The sequence below is a fragment of the Nuphar pumila genome, chromosome 4, assembly GCF_984573655.1.
Source record: "Nuphar pumila chromosome 4, dmNupPumi1.hap1.1, whole genome shotgun sequence".
NCBI lineage: Eukaryota > Viridiplantae > Streptophyta > Magnoliopsida > Nymphaeales > Nymphaeaceae > Nuphar > Nuphar pumila.
In genome coordinates, this window is record NC_143252.1 from 30,252,997 (window position 1) to 30,280,556 (window position 27,560).

Here is a 27,560-nt window from a genome sequence, read left to right on the forward strand (position 1 = left end):
AAAAATAATAAAGATTAATTATTAAAAAATAAAAAAAGATTTAAAATAATAAATTTATTTAAAATAATAAAATAACATTTGTACATATTATTGTCTGGTCATGTTCTCTCGTATCATTCAGGACACGCTGCCAAGATTGCTTGCCCGGTGAGATAGATCCTCGTGACATCCACATCGTGGTCCGGGTCCCAAAATTATGTCCATTTAGCAAATCAACTGCAAAACTGTTCTATGTTCTAGATCCAACTAATTTTTGTCCTTGACTAAAACCTGGATCCTGTCCCAAACCTGGCTTTCTCACACTAATGTCACAAATCTCATTCTTAGCAAGGAAAATTCTTGTGATATTTTAAAAAATCTAGGTTTTCTTAAGATAATATATATTTTTTTTTTGTAAAATTACAGGATCCAACAATCCATTCCTAGCAAATTCACCATGCAGAACACATCTGCACGACGACTGGACTTGTGAAGAAAAATATTGTCTGAAATGCCCCGTTCACAAGGTAGTTCTTATATTCTAACAGCCCTTATTATATATTTTTAGAATTTGAATTTATCGATATTTTCTCTATATTTTGAGAAAAGTAGTTCATTTATTTCAATTTATCGCGATATTTTTTCCGAGAAAAGCCCGCGAACGAGATTCGCCCGGACGTTCTGGCGCCCAAACACGGCGATGGCGGGTCTGGAGTTAGGGTTTCTCAGGCGCCCTAGGGTTTCCCCCAAATCCCTCGCGCCCTTCGTCGTCTCCGCGTTCCTCGTCTCGATTTCCCAATTTTCCCTCTCTCTGGTGCCAATATTCTGCGATTCCTCGTCGATTCTCATCATGCTTGCCGTTTCAGGTAAAATCGGACACCGGAAAACCCTGCCTTCCCTCAAGATTTTCTTCCCAATCACTGAATTCTGAGTTTGTCGGACTGAATTTCCATGGAAAACGCCCTCTCCAGCTCTTCTCTTGCTTACGGTGGTCGCGATCGGTAGGATTCTCAAACGGCTTCTTCGGGTATCGGCATCTGCACCGGCATTGGTTTTCTTCAATATCTTCTTCACCTTTGGAGTTTACACCGTGTTCATCAGGCACGGTAATGAAACCATAGATGTATCAAAATTTAGTATTAACTTTAGCACGAATGCGTTAGTTTCGTCGTCGTTTGGGAATCGATGATTTTGTTTGTTTTGGAGGGAATTGGTGAATTACATGATTCGTTTCATTGACAATTGATTCCTATTAGAGACATTTGGGATAAAAAGGAGTTGGAATGCCTTTCTTTCGAAGGTGAAAAAGAAGAAGAGAGAGTTGGGCTATCGGGCATTCAAGCATTGGCATTCTGGAGTACTATAAAACCTGTATTGCAACCACAAACGTAATTTTGGTTTGGAAGCCCATGTTCCACAAACGTGGTCTTTTGATAGCAAATGCCCACAGGCAGTCTGGGGCTGCTTGGATTCACCCATTTGTCAGAAAAGCATGATATTGTCGGAAATTGTATTGTTCTTCGTAATGCAGTTTTCCAACTAATCCTAGGAATCCTTGGAGCTTTTTTCGGGTGCTTGTAATCTCGTTAGGTTGGAATGCCTAAGCCATTGAATTTCTGAACCTGAATATCACATACGCATGTTACGGACTTACGGTTTCATTAAAAAGTCTAGGATTTTGAAGCCTTACATGTTTAGATAATAGTCAAACCATGGAATTTGGCACTTCCTGAATTTTCTGGGTAGCAACTTTCAGAAACTGTGTCTAATGCAGACATAAAAGTTGGTAGCCTGGTTGGGATCCCATATTTGAAGCCCAAATCCAGCTAATTGAATGTACATGTATTTTCATTATTTATTATATCTTTCTCATCGATTCCTTTTCGTTAATTCTCAATTGCAGAGGTTTCTCTTCAGATGAATGCTGCATTATATACTGAAAGCACACTGCTCATTGTTGGACTCTATAGGTTAGTCACTGTTTTCCATGTCATGTTTTTATACATATCAAAGGTTATATGGCTATTTTGGTGGTGACTTCGTTGCCACCCTTACCACCACCATCATCAGCATTATGATTATGATTATCATTTTTGTTTTTTTATTATCTGCATTTCCTTGACTCTTGTACCAGCCAACATTTTTCGTGGCACTTGTTGATGTCCGTACTTGTTTGGCCATCTGGACACTTAGGGCATTGATGGTTTGTCCAAAAAAGACGAAACAGAACACTGGTTCTGTTCATTCCGTAACAACTATACGAAGTCCAACGTTTGTTTGGAACTTTGGACCGTACTCGGATGTTGTGTTCCAAATGTCCGTTGTTTGATGATGATGTGCGGACAACTTGGATAGTCATGGATAACAGGTCAGATTACTTTGTTTTGGATCGTGATCCGATCCGCCCAACCATATGAGTGTTTTAACATGTTTATTATGGATTTTAACTTTGGATATAGATATCGGATCAGATTGGATCTAAAAAATGTTTAAAATCAAAGAAAAAAACCTTAAGCAATGAAAATCAAAGAAACATCTTAATTAAAGAAAATAAAAAAAATCCCTAATAAAAAAGAAAATCAAATTTTGGCCCTGAACTGTGATTCTCTTGTTTCAGTAGATCAAGAATTTAATAAATGGGAAATTAGTTTTTTTTCATAAAATTTCCTCCATATTTCTGCAAAAACTGTGAAAATCAACTAATCCTTGTTTCTATACACTGTATTCGCCTTCAAACAAATTAAAAAAAAACAAAAAAATCACCATAGATAACAAATATAATCTATAAACCACTACAAAAAATGGTTCTTAAACTAAAGAAATTCCATACAAATGTAAAAATTTACAGGATGCTCATTAGGATTCTGTAAAAAAGGCTAAATGATAGAATGCCAAAATAGATAAAGAAGATCACAAATGCGAGATATCTTCTGTTTTGTTCATAAAATCGTCAAAAAACATCAAAATTTGAACTAGAAAAGAAGGAAAAACAAAAAAAAAATGGAAGAAAAAGACTGATGGATCAACGTGAATCATCTGATCAAAATTCCCCCTTTGCATGCTCTGCATCAACTCAACCACCAACATCCCCACAGTTCCCTTTCTAAGCAAACCACTATAGCTTCACCCTTCTTCACCCTCCACCAGACCAGCACTAACCTCAAGCTTCTTCCAAGACTCCAAGAAAGAGTCAGGATACCTCCTCTTCATCTCTGCAACCACCCACCTCGCATCTGCCTCCCTCGACTCTTCACCAGCCCTTCCACCAGCATCTTCACCGACCCGAAATCAGGAACCCTGTTCCCGCTGATGCACTCCTTACAGGCCTGCAGAGCAGGCACAAACTCACCATTCTTTCTCAGATAGAACACCAGACTCCTAAACGTTGCCGCATTTGGGGAACACCCTTTGCCCCTCAACTCCCTGTAAAGCCTCCTGCCTTCTTCAAACCTCCCATTCTTGCATTAGCAAGTGAGGAGAAAATTATAGCAAAGGGCTTCCGGCTTGATTCCAAAGCAACCCATCTCGTCAAACACTGCCAGAACCTCCTCCGACATTCCCCGGTGAGCAAGATGCACGATTTTAACGCTAAAGGGCATCAAATTGATCTAAGAACGGCCTTGTTTATGCATCAGATCCCAAACTTTGCTGGCTATCTCGGCGTCGTGTCCGACGAGAGAGAGAGAGAGAGAGAGAGAGAGAGAGAGAGAGAGAGAGAGAGAGAGAGAGAGAGAGAGAGAGAGAGAGAGAGTCGATGCAGTTTTTTTTTTAATTCGTTCCCCGTCCTTGTTCTTTTTGTAACAGGGTGGAACAATAATAACACACTTATATGAATGCGGTGGACGGCATTCCGTGCATCCTCTGCGTCTAATGTTTGTTAAAAACTTTGTTCTCAGCGTCTTTTTCATCCCACGCGTCGCACGGTACGAGCCATCAAACATGCCCTTAAGTTTTGGCTCTGGACTCATTGTTGGACACTTCATATAAGTAAGGGTATAAATGGACCAAGCTGAGGAAAGCCTGTCCTAGATAGAGCTCTAGGTTGTCCATGCTTGCATTTCTAAAATTACCAAGCTCAAGCTTTAGCAGTGATTGAGAGTGGTTCGATTTCATTCATGAGCCTGGCATCGAGTTCAAGCTCAATTTGAGTTTATTAGAGAGTTTAGATGAAGAAAGAGGACGAATTTGCTATGTTTTCTACCAAAAGAAATCAAGTCTCATCTTGAAAATTAGGGTTTTTCATTTGCTTTTAATGAAAGTGATGTGTGTGTCTAGAAATTTATGTTTTTTTCTAATTTTGAAAAATAAGAATGATGTGTACATGCCATGCTTACTTGTGTGTTATCAATCTGAACCAAGCTGAGCTTGACATGCTGGTGCTTGGCTTGATTTCTTGTGAAATGAGCTTTTAACAAACCAAATATGGGTTGAGCTCAAGAAATTTTATCTGATAAGTGCCCTTCTATGTAAGCGTTCAACATTTAACTAGGTCTATCGACATTTTTCTTGTAAATTGTTGTTTACTACTTTTCCGATTGAAGCACATGTTTTTCGGTTAATTTTGTCTAAAATTACAAGGTTACTGATGGCTCAGTCATATTTTCATATTAATTACTAATAATTTTTTGTCCTTTTGACTTTATGATATTATTGGCTAGTCGTGTTCCTGTATCTAGTCTTCAAAGGTTTGTCTGACACTCAATACCTGTGTCTAACACCAACACTCATATGTATATTGTGTTATTTCTCAATTAATTACAACCTTGTCAGGAAGATGCTTCCTGAGGAACTGCTCAGGCTGTGAAAACTTCCATGAACACAATGAGCATTTACTTAACATGTTTATGATTATTGTGGTAGAAATCAAGTCTTTATAGGATCTCATGGTTCTGTGTGCTTTTCCTTTTTCCTAATGGCAAGTTCTGCATCCTGATGACTTAATGTTATATTTCTTGAATTATCCTGAATGCTTTAATAGTTTGTCAGCATTCTTTTGTAGCATTTTTCGTGGAGATCCTGGATATGTTGCGTACGATTCTGCTTCTTTGCTGGCAAATGACCAATTTACTCTGTCTGGACATAGGTATAGTTCAGAGGTCAGTAAACACATCCAATTTTTTTTACATATGGTTATCTTGGAATATTAACTTGTATGTTTACACATGCATATGCATTTAAAATCATGCTGATGTATCATCTATAAATCTGCTGGATTCTGTATAAATTCTTTATTTATAGACTGTTTAGATTGCTTTAATTACGATATCTCTAATTTCTGGATAAGGAAATTGGCATGGAAAAGCCAAAAAGGTTACACCGCTATTCAAAATTGCTTGTGTGAAATATAAACTGATTGATCCAATTAATTTCACATCAAACCCTTATGGGATTTACTCATATGATTATCACTTGTTTTGCAAGTTTTTTTAATAAAAAAAGGATGAGCTCATTAGAAGAAATTGTGGTTTTAGAATGTGAAAAATTGTGAATATGGTAAGAAACAGTAGCCCTTAGATTCAACAAAAGAATACATGGCAAGAAGGAAAAAACAAAAACTTAAAACCTCTCTCTCTTTCTCTTTTAGGTATGCCATGGGAACTTTAGAAAGTTAAAAAATGCAGTGAAAACAGTCATATGTTGTCCTGCTTTCTCTATGAAGCTATCTCTGTGAATCTTATTTGGTTGCTAGAGCTTGCTGAGTACAGTGGGGGAGTGAGGCTTCTTCTGAAGTTGAAGACTTGAACTAGAAGTTTTGATCTACAGATGAGATATATAAGTCTGATTTGATGTGTAACAAATATAGGTGAGAAATCTATGGCATATATATACTATGTAATATGGGTGGTTCTCAGGACCCAATGCACCCATGTCAACATGGTGTGACGTGGTCTAAGGAGGGTCAGGTGTGGTGAACATGCACCTGACCCATTTTTGTCAAGTTTTAAACTTGGTCAATTAAGACAAATCCATTATTGACCTCGGCAAGCAGCAGCCTGCATTTGGTGACCTCCATGTTGGCGACGAGCCCTGGCAGCCTCCTTGTGGCCAACTCTCTCAGCCTGGGTCTGATCAGACTAAAGTTTGTTATTGGACCTGGTTCTGCTTGGGCCTAGGTCTGATTGTATCTGGATCTTACAGACCTAGATCTATTGGAGAGACTACTTTACTTTGGTCTAAGCAAACACAGGTCAAACCAGACTTTGGTCCAATCAGAGCTGAGATTGAATGGACCTATGTCCGAGCATGGTTATGGTCAAACCTAAGTCTGAGTATACCATCAGGCTGAATGTGCTTAGACCTATGTACTTTTGGATCTGTGTTTGTTTGGCCATGGATCTTATTCGACTCAGGCCTAAGTCTAATTGGATCCAGATCTGCCTGGACCTGCATTCATGTTAACCTTGGTCTAGATGGTCCTTCCAGATCTGACTGGTCCTGCATTCATGATAACCTTGGTCTAGATGGTCCTAGGTGTGATACACACACACACACGTGGGGAAAATACCATTATTTATTTATGCTTGGGAGAGAAAGGTTTAGAATGGTTGACAAATCTTTTTAACAAGATTTGGCGGACAAATAAGATGCCTAATGAGTGGAGGAAGAGTACTTTGGTGCCTCTATATAAGAATAAGGGTGATATACAAGATTGCACAAACTATCGTGGTATAAAACTCATGAGTCACACTATGAAACTTTTGGGAGAGGGTGATTGAGTCTAGGTTGAGGAAAGTTGTCATGATATCGGAGAATTAATTTGGTTTTACGCTTGGAAGATCAAATATGAAAGCTATACATCTTCTTAAACAACTTATTGAGAGAAATAGAGAGAGGAACAAAGATTTGCATATGGTTTTTATTGATTTGGAGAAGGCATACGATAGAATATCTAGGGACGTTCTCTGGTGGACAATGATGAAGAAAGGTGTTTCTCTCAAGTACATTAGTATAATTAAAGATATGTATGAAGGAGTAGTAACCAATGTCCGCACTTGTGGAGGGGTGACAACCAATTTTCCTATAATGGTTGAGTTACATCAAGGATTTGCTTTAAGCCCTTTCCTATTTGCTATAGTGATGGATGAACTTACGAGATCAATTCAAGAAAATGTGCCGTGATGTATGTTGTTTGCTGATGATATTGTTTTGATTGATGAGTCTAGAGCTGAGGTTAATGCTAAGTTAGAATTATGGAGACAGACATTGGAAGCAAGAGGTTTTAAGTTGAGTAAGAGTAAGACATAATATATGGAATGTCGGTTTAGTAAGCAACGAAGTAGTAATGGGAGTGTAGTGAAGCTTGGTGAGCAAAAAATACCGGTGGATGATTGCTTCAAATATTTGGGATCTATCATTCAAAAGTATGGAGAAATTGATGGAGATGTAAATCATAGGATAAAGGTTGGGTGGATGAAATGGAAAAGTGCAACTGAAGTGTTGTGCGATCGTAGAATGCCATTGCGGTTGAAGGGAAAGTTTTATAGGACGACTATTAGGCCCGCTTTACTATATGGTACGGAATGTTGGGCTGCTAAGAGACATCATATTCAAAAAATGAGTATAGCTGAGATGCGTATGCTTAGATGGATGTGTGAAAATACAATAAAAGATAAGATTCGGAACGAGGAGATACGTAAGAAGGTAGGCGTTGCACCCATTGAAAATAAGATGAGAGAGAATCGTTTACGATGGTTTGGACATATTCGGCGAAGGCCTAATGATGCTCCAGTTAGAAGGATGGAGAAATGAGAAAATATATTAGTTAAAAGAGGTCGGGGTAGGCTTAGGAAGACATGGATGAAGATGATAGGAAAGGATATGAATGCTTTGAACCTCACCGAGGACATGGCATTGGATAAAAATGATTGGAGGAGAAGGGTTCATGTGGAAGACCAGAATGATTTTCTTTTTTGGTTCATATCGCCGACCCCAATTGTTTTGGAATGAAGGCGTAGTTGTTGTTGTTGTTGTTATTTTAGATCGGACCCTACTGATGTGATCTACGTGCTCTGTGGAGTAGGGAATGATCCTTGCTTCATGTTTCTCCATTGTGTATACATGTTTTCTCAGAGGGTGACAAATCAATGGCTTACAAAGTACCAAAATTTCACCCCTCAAAAAAACTTGTTTTACGTCGAAAAAACACAATCCAAGGTTTGTTTCCTACTATTTGGTGAACATGGCCTGCCACTATGAGTTTCAGCTAAGGGGTTTGGAACCATGAGTGCAGCCAATTTTCCCATATAAATAAATAAATATTATATATATATGTGTGTGTATTATATGATAAATATTTGCGATGGCCATTTGTACATACAATCTAGTAAAAAACACCATTTTCCCAGCTTTTTGCACTTCTTTTATGGATCTAACCTTATAAATGTGATCTACATAGTTTGTTTGGTAAAAGTTAGGTTTTGGATCATTTGTTTGCAAACATCGTAAGCGGGTTTTTCTTGGGCTTCAAAAGTCAATGGACCACAATGTGCCAAATTTCATGACTCAAAAGCCATATTTTACATCGAAAAAATTTGATCCAAGGTGTGTGTCCTTGCAAACAAAACATGTTGAACACATCTATGAGATCAGATCATGTGTTTGCAAACATTGTAAGTAGGTTTTGCAAGGGCTTCAAAAGTCAATGGCCCACAATGTGCCAAAATTTCATGATTCAAAAGCCGTATTTTATGTCAAAAAAATTTGATCCAAGGTGTGTTTCCTTGCAAACAAAATATGCTGAACACATCTATGAGATCATATTGATTGGATACAACTTGCAACTATGATTTTCCGACTAGATTGTACATACTATAGACAGTAGCATATCTCTCTCTCTCTCTCTCTCTCTCTCTCTATATATATATATATATATATATATATATATATATATATATATATATATATATATATATATAGAGAGAGAGAGAGAGAGAGAGAGAGAGAGAGAGAGAGAGAGAGAGAGAGAGAGAGAGAGAGAGAGAGAGAGATCCCATACCCTTCTCACCTGCACCTATATGACAACCTTCACATAAATTAGTCAATCTTGCCTTATGGATTAACAGAGGCATCTTAGTGACTATCAGATGATATAATCAGTTGTCTTTAAGTGTCAATGGAAAAACTAATAAGAAAAGCGTTGAGAAAAAGGAAAACCGCTTGGATTGGGAGAAGGGGGGAGGGGGTGGGAAGGAGAAAGAGGAAAGAGAACTAGAATAAAAGAAAGGAGCACTTCTTGAAACAGATGCTTGTAAACCTTTAACTTTGCCTAATTGGAAAATGCTATACATGTTAGACATTCAATTCTTGGTCATGGTATGAGTTTTTTTTTTTGTTTGAAAAATTCACTTATTCAAGGAAATAATTATATGGTTTCTAATATATTCTAAATATCTTTTTAGGAAAAATTAGCTAGTGACTTTTATTAATTGTTTCCTTCTGCATAACCGTGCATTTTGTTTTCAGAATTCATCCTTACTCACTAGGGTAAGGTATTGTAAGAAGTGCAAGAAATATGTAAAGGGATTTGACCATCATTGTCCCGCTTTTGGAAATTGTATAGGTAACCTTCATTTCCATTATGATGCTCTACTTCCTTCTGATGTCTATTACTTTCCTGTCCTTGCTTTTAGTCATTTTGTTTATGTTATTGGATTTTTTGGTTTAGACTTTAATCTAAAATATATATGTGATCATTATTACTTTATATGAAGTCGACTGCATGAAAATCAGGTGCCCAACTATGTCACAAGAATACTCCATTTTGGCTGCCATATTGTGTCCCTTTATATACTAGTCATAGAAATGGTCTTATCCCCATATCTGAGGTTGTATCCATGTCACATAGGTGCCCAATGATTAGAGAGTAAACATGAGTTTGTGGGCAACATTTTGAGGGGAAAACTTGTTTCCATTGTTGGCAAGAGAGGTTAACAACTTTACATACAGGAATGAATTCTTATTAGGTTCACATAGCTAAAATTTTATTACATAGTGTTTTTGGACTTCTAGATTTTGATGAACCTAGAAGGTGATACACGCCCACCCAAAATTATTTGTTTTGCTAGAAACCTTATAAGTTTTACCCATTTATTGTTATTCATACTAGATTGATTTTCATTCTATTGGGATGTAGAAAATCATCAACATGAATTTTTTAGCTCCTGAAGTAGCTTTCATCTGCTGATGCTATTTTGATGTAAACCATTCATTTATTGAATTAGTGAGACAGAACTGGCACCCCAACATTTGTATCTGCATCTCAGCCTCTCTCTCTCTTTCTCTCTCTCTCTCTCTCTATATATATATATATATATATATATATATATATATATATCCTTCTAGCTGAGGCACTAATCCTCTGCTGGAAAAATAAAACAATCTCCCACATTTTGGTTTTGTTTTAACCTAAGACACACGGACTCGGCTAGGGAGGCGCCGCACCCGAGTCGACACGCCCCGACACGGGTGCGGCTTCGGACACGGCCCGGACTCGGTCAACGTCGAGTCGGACTCGGTCAACGCTGAGTCGGACTCGGTCAACGCCGAGTCGGACTCGGTCAACGAGTCGAGGCCGCCCTTGTTTTGGACTCAGTCAACATTGACTGAGTCCAAAAATGTCCGTTTTGATTTTTAAAATACATTTTGGATCCGGGTCGGGCCGGGTTCAGACCCGACCCAGATCCAATTTTCATCTGCAGCCGAACCCTAAAAGGGGTTTATCGACAGTGGGAGGGGCTTACCCTCTTGATTTTGCCTCTCCCCCCAGCCCCTGCAGCTTTCTTCTACACCCACGCCTGTGATCCAGACTCCGGCGACGGTACGCACAGGTGCCAGCCACCGTCTCCCCCTTCGTCAACACTCAACAGGTATGTCGACCCTCCTGCACCCTCTGCTTGCAGCCTCCCTCCTTGCACCCTCTGCTCGCAGAAGAGGGGCTTGACCCCTCTCTGTGCCTCCTATTCACAAAGGAGGGGCTTGGCCCCTCCTCGTTTCACTTATGTCAGGCAGGCCCCTCCCTCCCTCGCCCCCCCTCCCCCTCCCCCTCCCTGCACCCTCTGCTCGCAGAAGAGGGGCTTGGTCCCTCCCTGTGCCTCCGATTCACAGAGGAGGGGCTCAGCCCCTCCTCGTTTCCCTTTTATCGCAGGGGTAAGAAGTAGGAGTGGGGGAAGGAGGGGGCTCGGCTGACAGGCCGAGCCTTGCCCCGTCGGACAGAAGGGAAACGAGGAGGGGCCCCTCCTCGTTTCCCTTTTGTTCGGCAGGGGTAAGAAGGAGGAGTGGGGGAAGGAGGGGGATCGACTGACAGGCTTTTTTATTTTTTGCTTTAAAATTTACAATCTTTATGTGTTAATTTATTGTTATATATATATATATATATATATATATATATATATATATATATATATATATATATATATATATATATATATATAGCCGAGTCCCCGTGTCCAAATTTTTTGGAATTGCGCCGCACCCGTGTCGCACCCGCACCCATGTGACATGGGTTTTAACATGTTCTTGAAATTATGTAAGTTGCTGTCTAAGACCACATTTGGTATCTTGGTGCTTTTACAGTTTTACTACCACATACTTGTGAACTTTTCTCATTTATGATGTCGTTATTCTTTTGTAACTAAATTATTTTTTCACAGGTCTAAAGAATCATCGCTTGTTTGTGCTCCTTCTGGTTGGTTTTGTCATTTCTGAGATGTCATATATAAAGTCTTCATTTCAGTGTAAGTAATTAGTGATCTGAAATCTTTAAATATCATACACTACAAAATTTAAATGAATATAATATCGTTTATATCTTGCTTTTCGTTTACTGATTGAGAAAGACTCAAATTGGAGGCTAAGTCATTCTGCACTAGATTTGTAGTTTCATTTTACTATTTTTTGTTTGAGATAGTGATCATAGTGTTGTGGTAGGAAAAACCTGGCATTTCAACTTTGGAAAATATGAATATGTTTAGTCACGAGTTTAGGAAGGTAGTTGGCATATGTATGTACAAGGAGAGTTCCATTCTGTTGATATAAACATATCTAATGATGAGTCTAGGGGAGGTAGCATATGCTAAGTGCTAGGGGAAATTTCATTCTGTTGATTTTTTGAGGCCTGTTTGGAAGGATTACCAAAAGGGGATTATGAGACCCCAACATTCCTATAATCCGTGGAATCCGGGTTTCTAGGACTCTTTTGATTGTTAGACATGTTGAATTTACTTTGAAAATCCTGGGAATGATAGACCCTTGTTGCTTGTGCTCTCAGTATTGTGAACAATTCAAGGTTAGTGTAGAAAAGTATGTAACTATTTGTTGTTCTCTTCCTCCCTCTCATATCACCCTAAAAAGTAGTGGTGTTTATGATAGCTCTTCTTTATGTCTTTAGCCAAGTATTTCATATTGAACATAATGGTATCTTATTATGAATCATAGAGAAGAACAGTTTAGCCCATTAAGTACAACGACTATTACCATAGGCAAATGAAATGAATGCTACAAATAAACTTTTATATCTACAAAAACATATCGAAATGATGCACCAGAAAATTATTTGAATGTAAATTTCTTGCTGAATAAAATCTTGTTTTGAACATCTGAAAAAACCGTTGGCATATCTATCTGTTGAGTTTTTTGACGAAATTGTTGTTGCTGTTAGAAAGTGTACTACATTGTATCATCCTCTTTGTACTACCCCACTCTTGTATTTATTATTGTTCTCAGGGTTATTTCTGTAATTTTCCTTCTGGTTGCATTATATTAATGTAAGTGGGGCAGAATGGTAATTGGGTTGTTAGGAAGTGGGAGTCTACCCCTTTATAATGTTGTATCTTTTTAGTCTCTTCTAAGGACGGTACTCTGTTGAGCCTCAACTCGTCTTCTTCCTTGTGCTTATTCTCGTGCTTCTCCATTTGTGTTTGATAGTTGCATTTTAAGCCGATCTATGTCATACATGTACTCCATTTTGACTCCCATTTTGTATCCCCTTATATACAAGTCATATTGGAAACTTTATAAAAATGGCCGTATCCCCCATTTCCTCAGCTGTATCCATGTGATGTACAAGTCATTGTCAAAAGGTGAAGGTAAAGGAAGTCCATTAAAACTGATGCCTGTTTTTGCACATCTCTCCGCTATGGAAACCAAAGTGTTCATCATGACTATTTTGTCTCCCCTCTTTGTTACATTGAGAACATTGCTTAAGCTTGATTAACCTTGCATGAGTGCTTTGACATTGACCATTCACCACTTCATCCTCTAATCTCTGCACCTCTGATTTTAATCTTCTTTATGAATAGACACCGTGGACAGATCCATGTTTTTTCTTCTTTCATTTTACTCTCTGCAATTTTACCATCTCTAACAATTAAATTGTTTTGGGTGTTTGTTGTTTGTTTGGTTTTTACCTACTTCTCAAAGCCACAAACATTACCATCTCCTTCCCTATGACTCAAATATCGTGAAACAGAATGTCAAACAATGAGAAAGACTCCTAACAGAATGTCAAACAATGAAACAAAATTGGGATGGGTTACCTACTCCTAACAGTCAAAGTGAGTCCCTTCATTAATCTCCCCAAGTAGGTATTAGAATCTATGACCAGTTAGTTAACTGCCAACCTCTCTACCACTGAGCTACTGAAGAACACGGTGGACAAGATCTCAGAATTCAACTCCTGTTCTTTACCCATGACCAATATGAGCCCAAAGCTTCTGATACATTTCTGCTAATTTTAGCATGTGTGAAAGAGATAGGGGGGAAAGAGGATTTTATGGGTGATAGGATTCTTCAAAATTCAAGATCAAGTGAAAGAGGATGAGAAAGAGAATTATGTTTTCTGCTTCCCCCTTGTGCCTTGCCTCCTGAGTTTGCAGGGATATATATATATATATATAGGCACATTGTAGAGAAGAAATAATTCTAGGCAGTAGGAGATCCACCTGTCCTTGAGAGATTTAAGTCAAGTTGGATTGGTATTTTGAGGCACCGCAATGGTATTGACACCCGTCATATAAGCCAGTTATAAAAGAATAGCTACTTTAAGTCCAGTATAACTACATATCATTTCGTAAAATGAACCTAATTGATACACATGAACATATTGTTGTGTTTACACTGATCAATACAAAGAGAGAAACAAATAGGTTGATGACTTGTTATCCTATGCTACATCTGTCCGTAACCTGTTTTTAACTACAAATTTTTGCATCAACACGCTCGATCAGTCAGAAATATCTTTAACAGAAATTGCACCAAACAATACAAATGGCTTTGTACGAATCCAGGACCTGTTCAAGTGATGGTCCACATTAGTCCTTTTGTAAGTTCTTGCTTAAAATTTTTTGCATCCCTCAGTCAGAATAGAATGGTATCCATCCTCAATAAAGAAAAAAATCATAAAAAGAACATCAGCTTAAAGTGTTTAAAAGGCCAAATCTTACCTCCGGTGGTTCAAACAGGTTATCAATACTATCATCAATCACATATGCTGTCAAGCTATCATCTATTTACATCCTTCCTCCATTGCATGCTCTGGTTTTGGATCAAGGTATGGAAGTGCTGGTCAATGGAAGCTTCCAGAATATTATCAAGCAAGCCTTTATCAAAGAAATATGGCTTGTACCTAATTCATAAAACTCTGTGAGCATAGTCTTGGGCCATGGAGAGAGAGAGAGAGAGAGAGAGAGAGAGAGAGAGAGAGAGAGAGAGAGAGAGATCTGCTTGAATCTCAAAACCCAACACCAGCAAGGGAAGAAATGCTAATGAAGAGAAAAAAACATGTGGCCTATACTAAGATGACCAAACAAGAGCAACAAGTCCATTAAAGTTCACAAGAGAAAGAGACAACCTGAAAAGTGAAAGTCCTTCAATCTGAATCAATGACAAAAAAATAAAGGTTGTTGAAAACCTGCCAAAAATTGCTCGTAAATGCAATAAACAAAGGATTAAATGACAATAAAAGGAGGAGGAAACCTATATTGAAACAAAGGATCAACCAGAAGACACCTTTGTTCATACCCAGAACATGAACCCCGCCTTTTTGTTGACAGAAAGGTTGCTAAAAAACATCATGAGTTTAATATTTTTTTCAAAATTTCTCCTTTCGTATGTTCAAAACAAGAAGTATTTATATAATATGCTTACAAAAAGTGTAAATAATATTATTTAACAAAAAAACTTCTAATTTTTTGCAAAAAGTGTAAACCGTCAAACAACTTCTAACAATGTTATTTAACAAAAAAAAGGGAAACCGATAACCTTACATTTGAAAAGGCTGTAAATAATGACAATTACAACTATAGAGACTGACAATATCAAAATGTCTATGGAAATACTAATATATATATATATATATATATATATATATATATATATATATATATATATATATATATATATATATATATAATGGCTGTGGAAGGTCAACAAAGCTGATCCACTGGCCAAAAATGCTGATACATCTTAACTGCCCTGGAAAAAAAGTCATGGTTAATAGAAAAACAAAACTGATGGTAAATATAATCAACACTATGCTAAGTAAACATATAATAGGATGGTATCATTCATGCAAAAACAAAAAAAATGAAAAGAAACTCCCTACATCTAAACCATAGTCACAGATATCGGCGATAATTTGAAAATATCGCGATATGATTGAAAAACGATATTAAAGGTAAATTATCATGATATTTTCAAAATATCATAAAGTTATATATCGTGATATTATCATGATATTATCAATTAGTTTTACTTTTTATTTATTTTTTACATTTTAAATATGTTTTTCTTCTTTCTTTTACATATTTTACTTATTTTTTTATTATTTATGTACTTTTTGTCTAAACATGAAATTTTCTTACTTATTTTTGTTTTTTTAAGTCCCAAGATTTATCACCAAACCGATAATATCACGAGAAATAGCCTCGCCAAGATATAGCCGATACCGATATTTGTGACTATGATCTAAACTACCATCAAGCAAATGCTTAATCAAATTGCCTAAGAGAACATTTAGAAGTTATCCTATCAATTTGCAAGCCTTAACAATGATAAATAAGCTCTAAGAAAGTGCATAAGATTGAAACTAAGTCACATGGACTCGCTTAGGAGGACGCCGCACCCGCGTCGACATGACGCAGCGCGGGTGCCGGTGTGCTCGACAAGCCAAAACCACATCTAGCACCTCTAAGAGTCGAATGTGACTCTTGTCAGGTTCAAGCTAGGCCAAAGTCTTTTTAGGATCAAGTAATAAACTCTAGTTGGTAACTGCCTGATAGATCCGTGTCAGGTGGGTTGAGCGAGCAATGCAAGTCGGGGGCTAGAGAGAGAGAGATGGTTAGCCTCACCTTGTTGTGGCGGTGAAGAAGGGAATGAGAATTGGCACTGCCGAATGGGAGGTGGAGGGGTTAGAGGGGTGGGAGGGTTATATTTTCATGATATTCAGAGTTTGGTCCAACTTTTATTCGTGCTTGCTTTCTATACCAGGCTTGATCTTGGCTACTATCTAGGCTCCATGTCTACCCTTACATCCATGCTCTTTCTTTTCTCTTGTTTTTATACAAATTCTTTGTTTCATTGGAACCCTTTCTCATCAATCTATTGTTACTTTATCTTCATCATTTAGCTTCAATGATGGCTAGGTTCGGAATTTTCCCTTGGCTGGCCTCGCATGCTGGCTATCAAAGGTCAGTAAATTTAGTGCACAATGTGCTCCTCCATTATCTAGTTAAAAAGAATTTACTCCATCTACGCAGATATGTGCTTTCAACCTATGCCATATAGGTATGGATTAAAATACGGTACGACATATGGGCTTTATATTTGGTACTTGTACCTACAATCTCGTTTGAATCTCACGATGCAAGTTGTTTTGATATAATCTAACCTCATAAATGTGTTCAGTATGCTCGATTTAGTAGGAATCAACTTTTGGATCATGTTTTTTTGACCAAAAAACATGCTTTTATGAGTCGGGAAAAATTGATGCCTTCATAGCCATTGATTTTTGGATTGCCGGAAAAACTTGTATACAGGTCGGATTCTAGAGATCCAAAATCCGGTTCCCACTAAAAAAAATACAGATCACATCTATGGTGTTAGATTAGGAATGGTAGTGGACCGGGGAAAAATAGAGCCACACCCCGTCTCGCCCCCTTTGGACCGGGGATGGAGGTGTTAAAATATGGTGTATATTTATATATATATATCTATATATATATAGATTACGACACATATACATATATATGATATATATATGTCTACGTGTCTATCTATATATATAAATATATATATATATATATATATATATTTATTTTGTAAAACCCGACAGGGGTATTTCTGTCATTTCACCTATACATGCATATCATTGATATGCTTTTTTCCTTTTTTATTTTTTAGTTTTTCTTTTTATCATTTGAGAGGGGTCCACATAGAGTCGTTGGACCCCTCCAACGGTCATAAATATGACCGTTGGAGGGGCTCCAACGACTCTATGGGAGCCCCTCCTTGGGTCCCTTGCTGTGTATAAATAAGGGGCACAGCCCCATGTATTTCCTAAGCTTCTTGTGAAGCATTCTATGAAGTGAAGAATATTTTTTACCTCTTTTTGTGCTTGACCACTTTTGTGGTTTATTTTTCCCCCTTTGTGGCCTCTTGTGTATGTGCGTGCTTCCGTGCTTTCGCTTGAAGACTTTGCCCTTTTCATTGGGCACTTCATTACATGGTATCAGAGCTTGGTTAAGAAGGCTTCATCGGATTCTATCTTGACAAGTAATACCTCTCCTCTCTCTTGTCTTATTAATTTGTTTTTCTAAATGGCCAACAAAGATGCAAAAATCGATCTCTCATTCAAATTGGATGGAACCAATTACCGCATGTGGGCCGCCGCTATGGAGAATAATCTCAAAGGTAAAAAGCTTTGGGGTTACGTATGTGGAACCACAATTGAAGTTAACTAAATTTGAAGGAAATGAGGAAAAAGCTTTGAATGAAGAAGAAAAGGAAAAGGCTATTCTTGATTATTCTTCTAAAATGGAAGATTGGGAAAGTGAACATGCCAAAATCTTAGCATGGTTCATGAATAATGTCGAGTTGAAGATTTGTGCAAACCTTGCAAAATTCAAAAAGGCTAATGAAGCATGGTTTTTTATGAAAGGCATGTACACCCAAAGAGACTTTGCTAGGCATTTTTTTTTACAAGAAAAGGTAAGAGCTACCAAGCAAGGTGATATGAGCATTAGGGACTACTATAGTGCCCTATCCTCTTTATGGGATGAACTTGTCCTTCTCGAACCACAATGGGAAGGAAGTGCTATTGCTATGAGGCAAGAGCAAATGAAAAAAGAGAGGTTCTTTCAATTTATTTATGGGCTTCGTCCCGAATTTGAACAACTTAGAGGATCTCTACTTCATAGGGCCTCTACCCCTCTAAGTGATATTTTGGCCGATTTATGTCAAGAAGAAACCTGTTTGGCCTTGAAAAGAGATGTTGATGAAGTGCATGCCGTGTCTAGACCCGGCAACAATGTAAGAACATATAAACTACCACATTTTTGGAAGAATAATGGTGGTGGAGGAAGAAAAATTATTTGTCATAATTGTAATGAACCGGGCCATATTCGTCCCGATTGCCCTAGATTCAAGAAGAAGGCTTCCGTGGGGGAAACTCCACCAATCATCAATGAAGATTCAAAGAAGGATGGTGACATAAAGGAGTCCATCGCTCATCTAACCGAAACTCTTCAACAATTTATAAAGATGAACGCCTCTACATCCTCCTCCTCACCTTCCACTTCCGGTGCCGCCATCTCCTCTTTTCCAGGTATGACCTCTTGGATTCTTGACTCGGGTGCCTCTTTCCATATGACTCCAAATGCATCACTTTTATCAAAACCAAGTCTCAATAAATTTAAATCATATCTATCCACCGCCGATGGAACATCTTTAAATGTTGAAGGTATTGGAAACCTTGAGAAAACTTATGACCAAAACAAAGAATTTTTTGTTCCCAAAATCCGAATTATTCCAAAACTTAATCTAAATCTTTTTTCGTCTCTCAAATTACCGATTTTGAATGTAATGTCTCGTTTTCACCAACCCATTGCTATGTGCAGGATCTCCGGTCCGGGAAGCGGATTGGGCAAGGCCATAGAAGAGGGGACCTTTACTATATGGATTTTTTGTCTTTGCCATCTAAATCATTTTGTAATCACGTTCAATCCAAAGATATTGAGACTTGGCATAAGAGACTTGGACACCCTAGTATTTCCAAGTTGTACCTTTTTCCGTTTTTGGAAAAATTTTGTAATACAAATAAATTTACATGCAATGATTATATTCTTGGAAAAATTCACTCTCTTCCATATTCTCATAATAATTTTGTGTCAAAAAGGCCTTTTGAACTTGTGCATTCCGATGTATGGGGACCGGCACCCGTTATGTCCAAAGGGGGCTTCTCTTACTATGTTTCTTTTATTGATGATTTTACTAGATATACATGGGTTTACATTATCAAGAATAAATCCGATGTCTTCATTAATTTTAAAGAGTTTCACGCTCTTGTTCAAAATCAATTCCAACACAATATAGCCACTTTTAGGTCCGACTCAGGAGGAGAGTACATGTCTAAAGATTTTCAAAATTATTTTAAAACAAATGGAATTTTGCACCAACGATCTTGTCCTAAAACTCCGCAACAAAATGGTCTTGCGGAAAGGAAACATAGACATTTAATCGAAACCACAAGAACTCTTCTTGTGTCTAAAAATGTTCCTAAAAACTTTTGGGCCGAAGCTCTTCTTACCGCAACATATCTTGTGAATCGTATGCCCTCTTCTTCTTTAAAAAATGTTTCACCATTTGAAAAACTTTTTAAAATTACTCCTGATTTTAATAGACTAAGAATCTTTGGATGCAAATGTTTTGTACTTAATCTAGGACAAGATAAGTTGTCACCTAAAGCTATTGAATGTGTGTTCATTGGCTATGGTGAGAATAAAAAAGGCTATAGATGCTATGATATTCGAAACAATAAATTATATGTGTCGAGAAATGTAAACTTTATTGAAGATCAAAATGGTTTCGATATCCACACATCTAAGGAAGACATGGATTATTCTTTTCTATTCGACTTAGCTCCTAGGATTGAGTCTCCTAAGGCAATTACTTGTGATACTAGTTGTGATGGAATTTCACATTATAATGATATACCACAACATGAGAATACTTCCCAAAATGATATAAATGTATATACCCGGCGGATCGGAAATGAACATCAACCTGCTATTGACAGATACTCTCAAGACCTCTCTTTAGAAGAATCTATTGATAACAATCCACCTAGGAGATCTTCTCGTACTAGTAGGCCACCACAAAAAATTGTGTCTTATGAATCTTTTTCGCTGAATTATAGGGCATGTCTCATGTTAATACATTCGTATTATGAACCTACCTCATTCAAGGAAGCTAAAGATTACCCACATTGGATTGAAGCTATGAAAATCGAATTAGAGGCTCTTAACAAGGCCCAAACCTGGAGCATTATTCCTCAACCTTTAGGAAAAAAAGCAATTGGGTGTAGATGGGTATATAAGGTCAAAACCAAATGTGATGGGTCTCTTGAAAGATACAAAGCTCGTTTGGTTGCAAAAGGCTACACCCAAGAATATGGGATTGATTATGAAGAAACCTTTGCTCCTGTAGCCAGGATGACTAGTGTTCGAACCCTAATTGCTTTAGCATCCATCAAACAATGGCCGATATATCAACTTGATGTTAAAAATGCGTTTTTAAATGAAACTCTGTGTGAAGAAGTTCTTATGGACCCTCCGCCGGGTCTTGAAATTGGGAAAAGTAATATTCTAAAATTAAACAAAGCTCTCTATGGTTTAAAACAAGCACCAAAAGCTTGGTATGATCTTTTTAGCAAAGTAGTTCTTGATAATGGTTTCTCCTCATGTTACACCGATACTGCTTTGTTTGTTAAATCTTCTAATGAATACATAACAATTTTGTTATTATATGTTGATGACATGATTATCACAGGTAATGACAAGAAAGGTATTGATCTTATTAAAAACATTCTTAAGAGAAATTTTGATATGTCTGATCTGGGTTTTCTAAGGTATTTCTTAGGAATTGAAGTTGCATACTCCCCCAAGGGGTATGTCCTATCTCAAATGAAGCTTGCCTCTGACATTATTGCTAAGTCTGGGTTGACAGATGACAAAAGGGTGGAGACTCCAGAAGTGATCAATGCCAAGATGAGAGCCAATGATGGCACTCCTTTAGCAGATCCCACGCCTTATCGTCAATTAATTGGATCCTTAACATATTTATCTATCACCAGGCCTGACATTTCACATGCAGTTCATAGTGCAAGCCAATTTCAGACTGCTCCTACTACTACTCACATGGCAGCAGTAATGAGGATTATCAGATACTTAAAAAATTTCATAACTAAGGGAGTATTCTTCTCCTCTTCTTCACCTCTCACTTTACTTGCGTATACTGACTCTAATTGGGGGGTAACCCCGATGATCGTATTTCTACGACAGGTTGTGTGTTTCTTGGGGAGTCACTTATCTCCTGGAGGTGTAAGAAGCAGCGTAAAGTTTCTCTCTCATCTACCGAAGCAGAATATCGTGCGATGGCCACTACCACAACTGAGATTATATGGTTAAGAAGCTTACTTAAAGATATGGGTGTCTCATTCTCAACTCCTTCAAAGCTGTGTTGTGATAACAAGAGCTCCATCTATATTGCTAGCAATCACACTTTTCATGAACGAACGAATCATATTGAGATGGACTGTCATTATGTTCGAGATGATTTCCTACGCGGAACCATTCAACTCCCATATGTTCCTACCGAATATTAGTTGGCGGACTTCTTCACCAAAACCCTGCCTTCGCCTCGCTTCTACTTCCTCCTTAGCAAACTCTCGGTGATTTCACCATGTGTTTGAGGAGGGGTGTTAAAATATGGTGTATATTTATATATATATATATATATATATAGATTACGACACATATACATATATATGATATATATATGTCTACGTGTCTATCTATATATATAAATATATATATATATATATATATTTATTTTGTAAAACCCGACAAGGGTATTTCTATCATTTCACCTATACACGCATATCATTGATATGCTTTTTCTTTTCTTTCTTTTTCCTTTTTTATTTTTTAGTTTTTCTTTTTATCATTTGAGAGGGGTCCACATAGAGTCGTTGGACCCCTCCAACGGTCATAAATATGACCGTACCGTTGGAGGGGCTCCAACGACTCTATGGGAGCCCCTCCTTGGGTCCCTTGCTGTGTATAAATAAGGGGCACAGCCCCATGTATTTCCTAAGCTTCTTGTGAAGCATTCTATGAAGTGAAGAATATTTTTTACCTTTTTTTGTGCTTGACCACTTTTGTGGTTTATTTTTTCCCATTTGTGGCCTCTTGTGTATGTGCGTGCTTTCGCTTGAAGACTTTGCCCTTTTCATTGGGCACTTCATTACAGGAGGACATGAAACAGGGATGAAGGTTAAAATCAAAACCCGTGCGGGGATGGACTTACACGCTTTCCTCCGCCTCACCCTGCCCCGCCCCACCCCGATCCCCGTTAGTAAAATAACTAAAATGCCTTTAGGGATGGCAGTGAACCGGGGAGAAACGAGGCCCCACCCTGCCTCGCCCTGTTTGGACCGGGGATGGAAGACATGAAACGGGGATGGAGGCGGGGATGGGGGTTAAAATCAAAACCCGTGTGGGGATGGAGGCGGGGATGGAGGGCGGAATTTTGAGACGGGGCGGGGGTGGAGACCTTGTCCCCCATCCCCGCCCCGGTCCACCGCCATCCCTATGTTAGATGTGAGAAAAAAACCCAAAAAAGGAAGTTCCGCTTGCACCTACAAACGACTGTAGCAAATCTTAACCCATATATATATATATATATATATATAGAGAGAGAGAGAGAGAGAGAGACATACAAAATGCACAACTATAGTGTATTTTAACAAATGCTCTATACATGAAGTTGTAGACTGTGAATACGAACTAAAGGTCCCAAACATGTTACAAATATATAATTTAACAGTTAATAATCAAAAGGTATACAATTAGCATTGGACTTTGTTGATCTTGAGTGTTAATCTACATGTTGATTGGATCATGAAATGGATAAAATGGGTTGAGTCAAGTCCAAAACTCAGTTGACCCATACCGGAAGTAACCAAGTACCAATGAGATATGACTCAGGTACAACACGGATACAAGCACCTGATAGAAGTACAGCAAAATCTTTGGATTAATTCATCCTTGGGTATCCTTGAAGCAGTAAAGGGAAGGATATATTCTTTTACTTATTAGTGTATGGACTTGTTTGGAAACTACCAATTTTGGATACTGTTACAAGTTTAGGTTTTAGTGCATAGATTAATTAAAGGTCTTGCCTTGACATGTAAGATGTCTTGAAAAGGCAAAAACAAACAATTTATGAATACATTTGATTTTTTTGTCAAATTTTGTTGGATGATCTGTTCATGCTAATGCTGCTAATAATGATAAAAGTAATGAAGTAACAATACATCATTCATGCTGATGCTTGAATTAATTTCTAAACTCCCATACAATGATACCGTTTGTATTGCTTTGTGTTACAGTTTTGTCAAATATCCAGAGTGCGAAGAAAAGTAGACTGGAGGTACAATGTTTATCTGTCATTTCTCTTTGATGATTTGAATTAATGTAATTGGCAATGTAAATCATTTTTGTAAAGTTGCGCTTTGCTGCGAAGGATTACATCAATATTTATACTCAATGTTCATATAACTCAAAATGATTTTGATGTTGATTTATTGATAGTCCTTTCCTCTGTTTATTGAAAGCAAACAAAGAGGGTGCCTTTGTTTTGCTATTTGGGTGATATTGCTAGTGTTGCCAAACATGAATCTTTTGCTAAATCATGGACCAATGCTTGAGATTGTGACTTCATTTTAATAAAAGACTAGCAACCAAGCTTAGGCATCTTTGCTGTCCAGATGACTACTGGGATGACCAAAGTCCCTGCTTCTTTGTGTTCACTCTCCATGAGAACTCTTCTGATCCTAGTCTCTGCCAGTGGAATATATTGAACACTCTTTTTATGTCTTAGCTATTCTCTTGTTTGGACTTTGCGACGGACACACATTCCCTTGTTTGGCCTTTGTGACAACTGCATAATTTGATCACACTTTGTGCATTCTGATACTGCTATATCTTCTGCATAAATAGTCTATCCATTTGGTGCATTTGTCAATCTTGATAAAACTTTCCTTATGTGAAGTTTGTTTTTGTGCGTCTTAGGTATGGCTTGATTGAGATATGACACTTCTATTTTTGGATGCCATTGTAATCAGATTTAATGCTGAGATATGGCTTCCTACTTACCATTTTATGTGCTGCCCTTTGACTTTCAAATCCATGAGTTTCATCATAAGTTTCTATATTGTTGTTATTGTGACCTACTCTTTCTGCAGGTCTGTTTCTCCAGGAACTTGGTGATCAGTACAATGCTTTTCTCCATTCTCCAAGTTCCATGGCAGGTCTGTTTGATCCTATATTTTCTTTGAGCAGTATTGGAAACTCTAGAATTGTATTGAACTGAAAACACAGGGGATCATACTTTGTAAACACGATTTAGTGTAGGATGGCAAACAGAAATGCTCGTGGGACAAGTAGCGCTTGCAAACTTAACTGATTCTTTGTTGCCTCAAATACACTAGGATAAAATAAAGTTTTCCATATCAGATACTGATTTTAGCCTTTCTTTTGAAAAGGTGTATTTAACCAATTGTATTTGTCAGGAGGGGCAGTTTAGTGATTTTATTATATATAATGCACAGTTAATCTGAGTTACTCCAAATGAGGTTGCTATTTGACAGTTCTAGTGTAAAGCTGGGTCCTGAAATGTCTTTTCAAAAATATGTGGTTCTTTTTGGAATATCTGGCAAAAGGTAGGACTCTACAGGGATTTTTCTGTAATTTTTATATTAAATTTTCAAAAAAAAGTATTTTTAAAATTGTATCCCACATGAACCTTTTAAACAGGAGATTATTGAAGAGAAAAAAATACTATTAGTTAAGATGGAATGGATCTGGGATGAAAGGATTTGAATGTCCATTTGTCCAAGTAGTGCGGCCAAAACCCACTGCGCTACTGCTTGGCCAGACCCCATTTATGTTCCTATTCAACATGGATATGCATTAATATTGGTATTGGGTGTTCTTGCCTAATATCTATGGAGAAAGTTGTTGCTGAGATTCAACATGTGTCTATTCGGAATAAATTAAATTCGTTGATCATTACATATAACTAAATTAATATAATTAAGATACTTTATGAAAGTATGATTCCATATAATTCAATTTGACAATTGAAGGATCTTTGATTGGGGGTTGGGGTTGTTCAAAGCAAGGACTTCTTTTCCTATACTCTTTCTTTATTTTTTCCCCTTATATCAGATCAATAACTCAATAAAAATGATATTATTCTCAGAAAAATATTTGATTTACTATGCCTAATATCTTTAGTTTAATGTGTATCTGCCTTAATTCTGCCATTCAGCTGAGTGGTTTTTTCTTCACAGAATTGCCGGAGGCTTATGGTTTCTTGAACCCAATTGCTGATGTTATTTCAGGCATACATGTATATATGATAATGTTATCTCAGGTCTCAAATTCAACCATCACCATCATGACAGAAAATTGGTGGATAACTAAGGGTTGGGAAATATAAATGACCAGAGTTTGTTTTAAGAGTAAAAGAACTTTAAAGTAGGCCCTGAAGAAGAGAAAGACTTCCAAAGCACGTGTGTGTGTGTGTGTGTGTGTGTTCGATCATTAACATGCATTGAATGCAGTTATGTTAACAAGATGACCATCCTTCATTGTTCCTAACAAGCTTCAAAAAGTTTTCTGGTGCTATTATGTGTGTGTGTGTGTGTGTGTGTGTGTGTGTGTGTGTGTGTGTGTGTGTGTGTGTGTGTGTGTGTGTTCGGTCATTAACATGCATTGAATGCAGTTATGTTAACAAGATGACCATCCTTCATTGTTCCTAACAAGCTTCAAAAAGTTTCCTGGTGCTATTATGTGTGTGTGTGTGTGTGTGTGTTCGGTCATTAACATGCATTGAATGCAGTTATGTTAACAAGATGACCATCCTTCATTGTTCCTACCAAGCTTCAAAAAGTTTCCTGGTGCTATTATTTATCAATTCACACTAGATGAACTTATGATCAAGTTTATTGTTGGTGTGCTTCATTAGAAGAGAATCCTTCTTTTAGTTGACTGCAGTTCCTATGCATATGTATGTAATATATATGCATGTATGGTTAGTGTTTGGAACTTCACATGAAAATTCATGAGGCCATTAATTGTTTCACATACATTTTTGATGAATGGTACCGTTAAATGAGTTACATCCAGTGTCTTTGATGCTACTTGCTTTCTGGATAATTCCATCAAGTTGCTTTGATGCTACTTCCTGGTTTCTAGGAACTGATAGGCAATAAGCATTTCCATACGGCAGAATCTCTCATCTAATTTATGGTTGATTTCAGGTGGTATTCCTGATGTGGCATGTTTATTGTATCTGTTTCAACATTAAAACCGATGAATGGGTAATGCGAAAACCGATTGTTCCTTTCTTGTTCTTTCTTCCCTATGTGGATTACAGAAAATACATATTGGCAGATTAACTGGACAACATATCCGGAGTTCCAACATGCTTTACAATCTGAGTCAGGTGATGCCTGTTTCATCCTACATTTCATTAAGGTTCCATTTCAAGTGTCTTATTGCAGGGATGGTTTGATAAATAACTTCGCTAAGTAGGTCTTGCAATTTGACAGAAGATGTATGCCGTTTCCTTGCTTTTCAGGGCAATTTCAGCAAATGGAATTCCAGAATCCATATAGCAAGGGAATATTACGGAATATTTTGGAGTTCCTAAGAGGTTGCAACTAAGGAAAGGGTGTACACAAGATTGTACTGTCTTAGCATGAAAGGAGACCTGTAATAACTTTCTAGCACTCATAAGAAAATGAACGTGGCTGCAGTTTGGAGCCAATATGAGATCCTCTTCTTTGGCTAGGCAGCAGATTGAAGTGGAGCATTATAAAACTGACACTTCAGGGTAATGTTGTCCTTCAGTTGGCTGCAGTCTTTTAGCTTAATCATCAAACTCACACTGCAGGGTAATGTTGTAGGTGGTGTGCGAAGTATGGTTTGGTCTCTTCAGGCGATGAGAATCAAAAGAGGTTCTGCACTTCGTCATATGAAGAATGAACCAGTTGATTGTTGGTTTAATGCACAGCTCCTCCATATCTCTGATAATGATGCATAGGCATGGAACTGTTTGAAACATTGCATCTGTTAACAGCATCCCAAGTGGCAAAAGTGTTTACCCTGGTTGCAGGCTTTGTTTAATATGCTGCTGATGGAGCTTTATTAAAGGATACAATCCATGGAGAAACCATCCTGTCAATGATTCTGTGTGCTTTGCCTCTGGAATTGATATTTCTTATCCTTCCAGATTTCATA

The 27,560-nt window shown here is 37.6% G+C and overlaps 1 protein-coding gene across 2 annotated transcripts; it reads left to right on the forward strand.

Annotated features, from left to right (window-relative positions):
• The first annotated feature begins 676 nt into the window (after positions 1 to 676).
• LOC149839800 (uncharacterized) lies at positions 677 to 27,560 on the forward strand. Of its 2 annotated transcripts, XM_090004238.1 has the most exons (12): positions 677 to 845; positions 951 to 1,085; positions 1,883 to 1,949; positions 4,979 to 5,075; positions 9,442 to 9,538; positions 11,628 to 11,711; positions 23,642 to 23,682; positions 24,497 to 24,562; positions 26,579 to 26,638; positions 26,712 to 26,763; positions 26,899 to 27,153; positions 27,227 to 27,560. In XM_090004238.1, exons 1-11 carry the CDS (start codon positions 680 to 682, stop codon positions 26,982 to 26,984), a joined length of 951 nt encoding a protein of 316 aa, XP_089860364.1. In that variant the 5' UTR covers positions 677 to 679; the 3' UTR covers positions 26,985 to 27,153; positions 27,227 to 27,560. The 2 variants fall into 2 exon arrangements, with proteins under 2 accessions (XP_089860364.1, XP_089860365.1); XM_090004239.1 differs by lacking the exon at positions 11,628 to 11,711.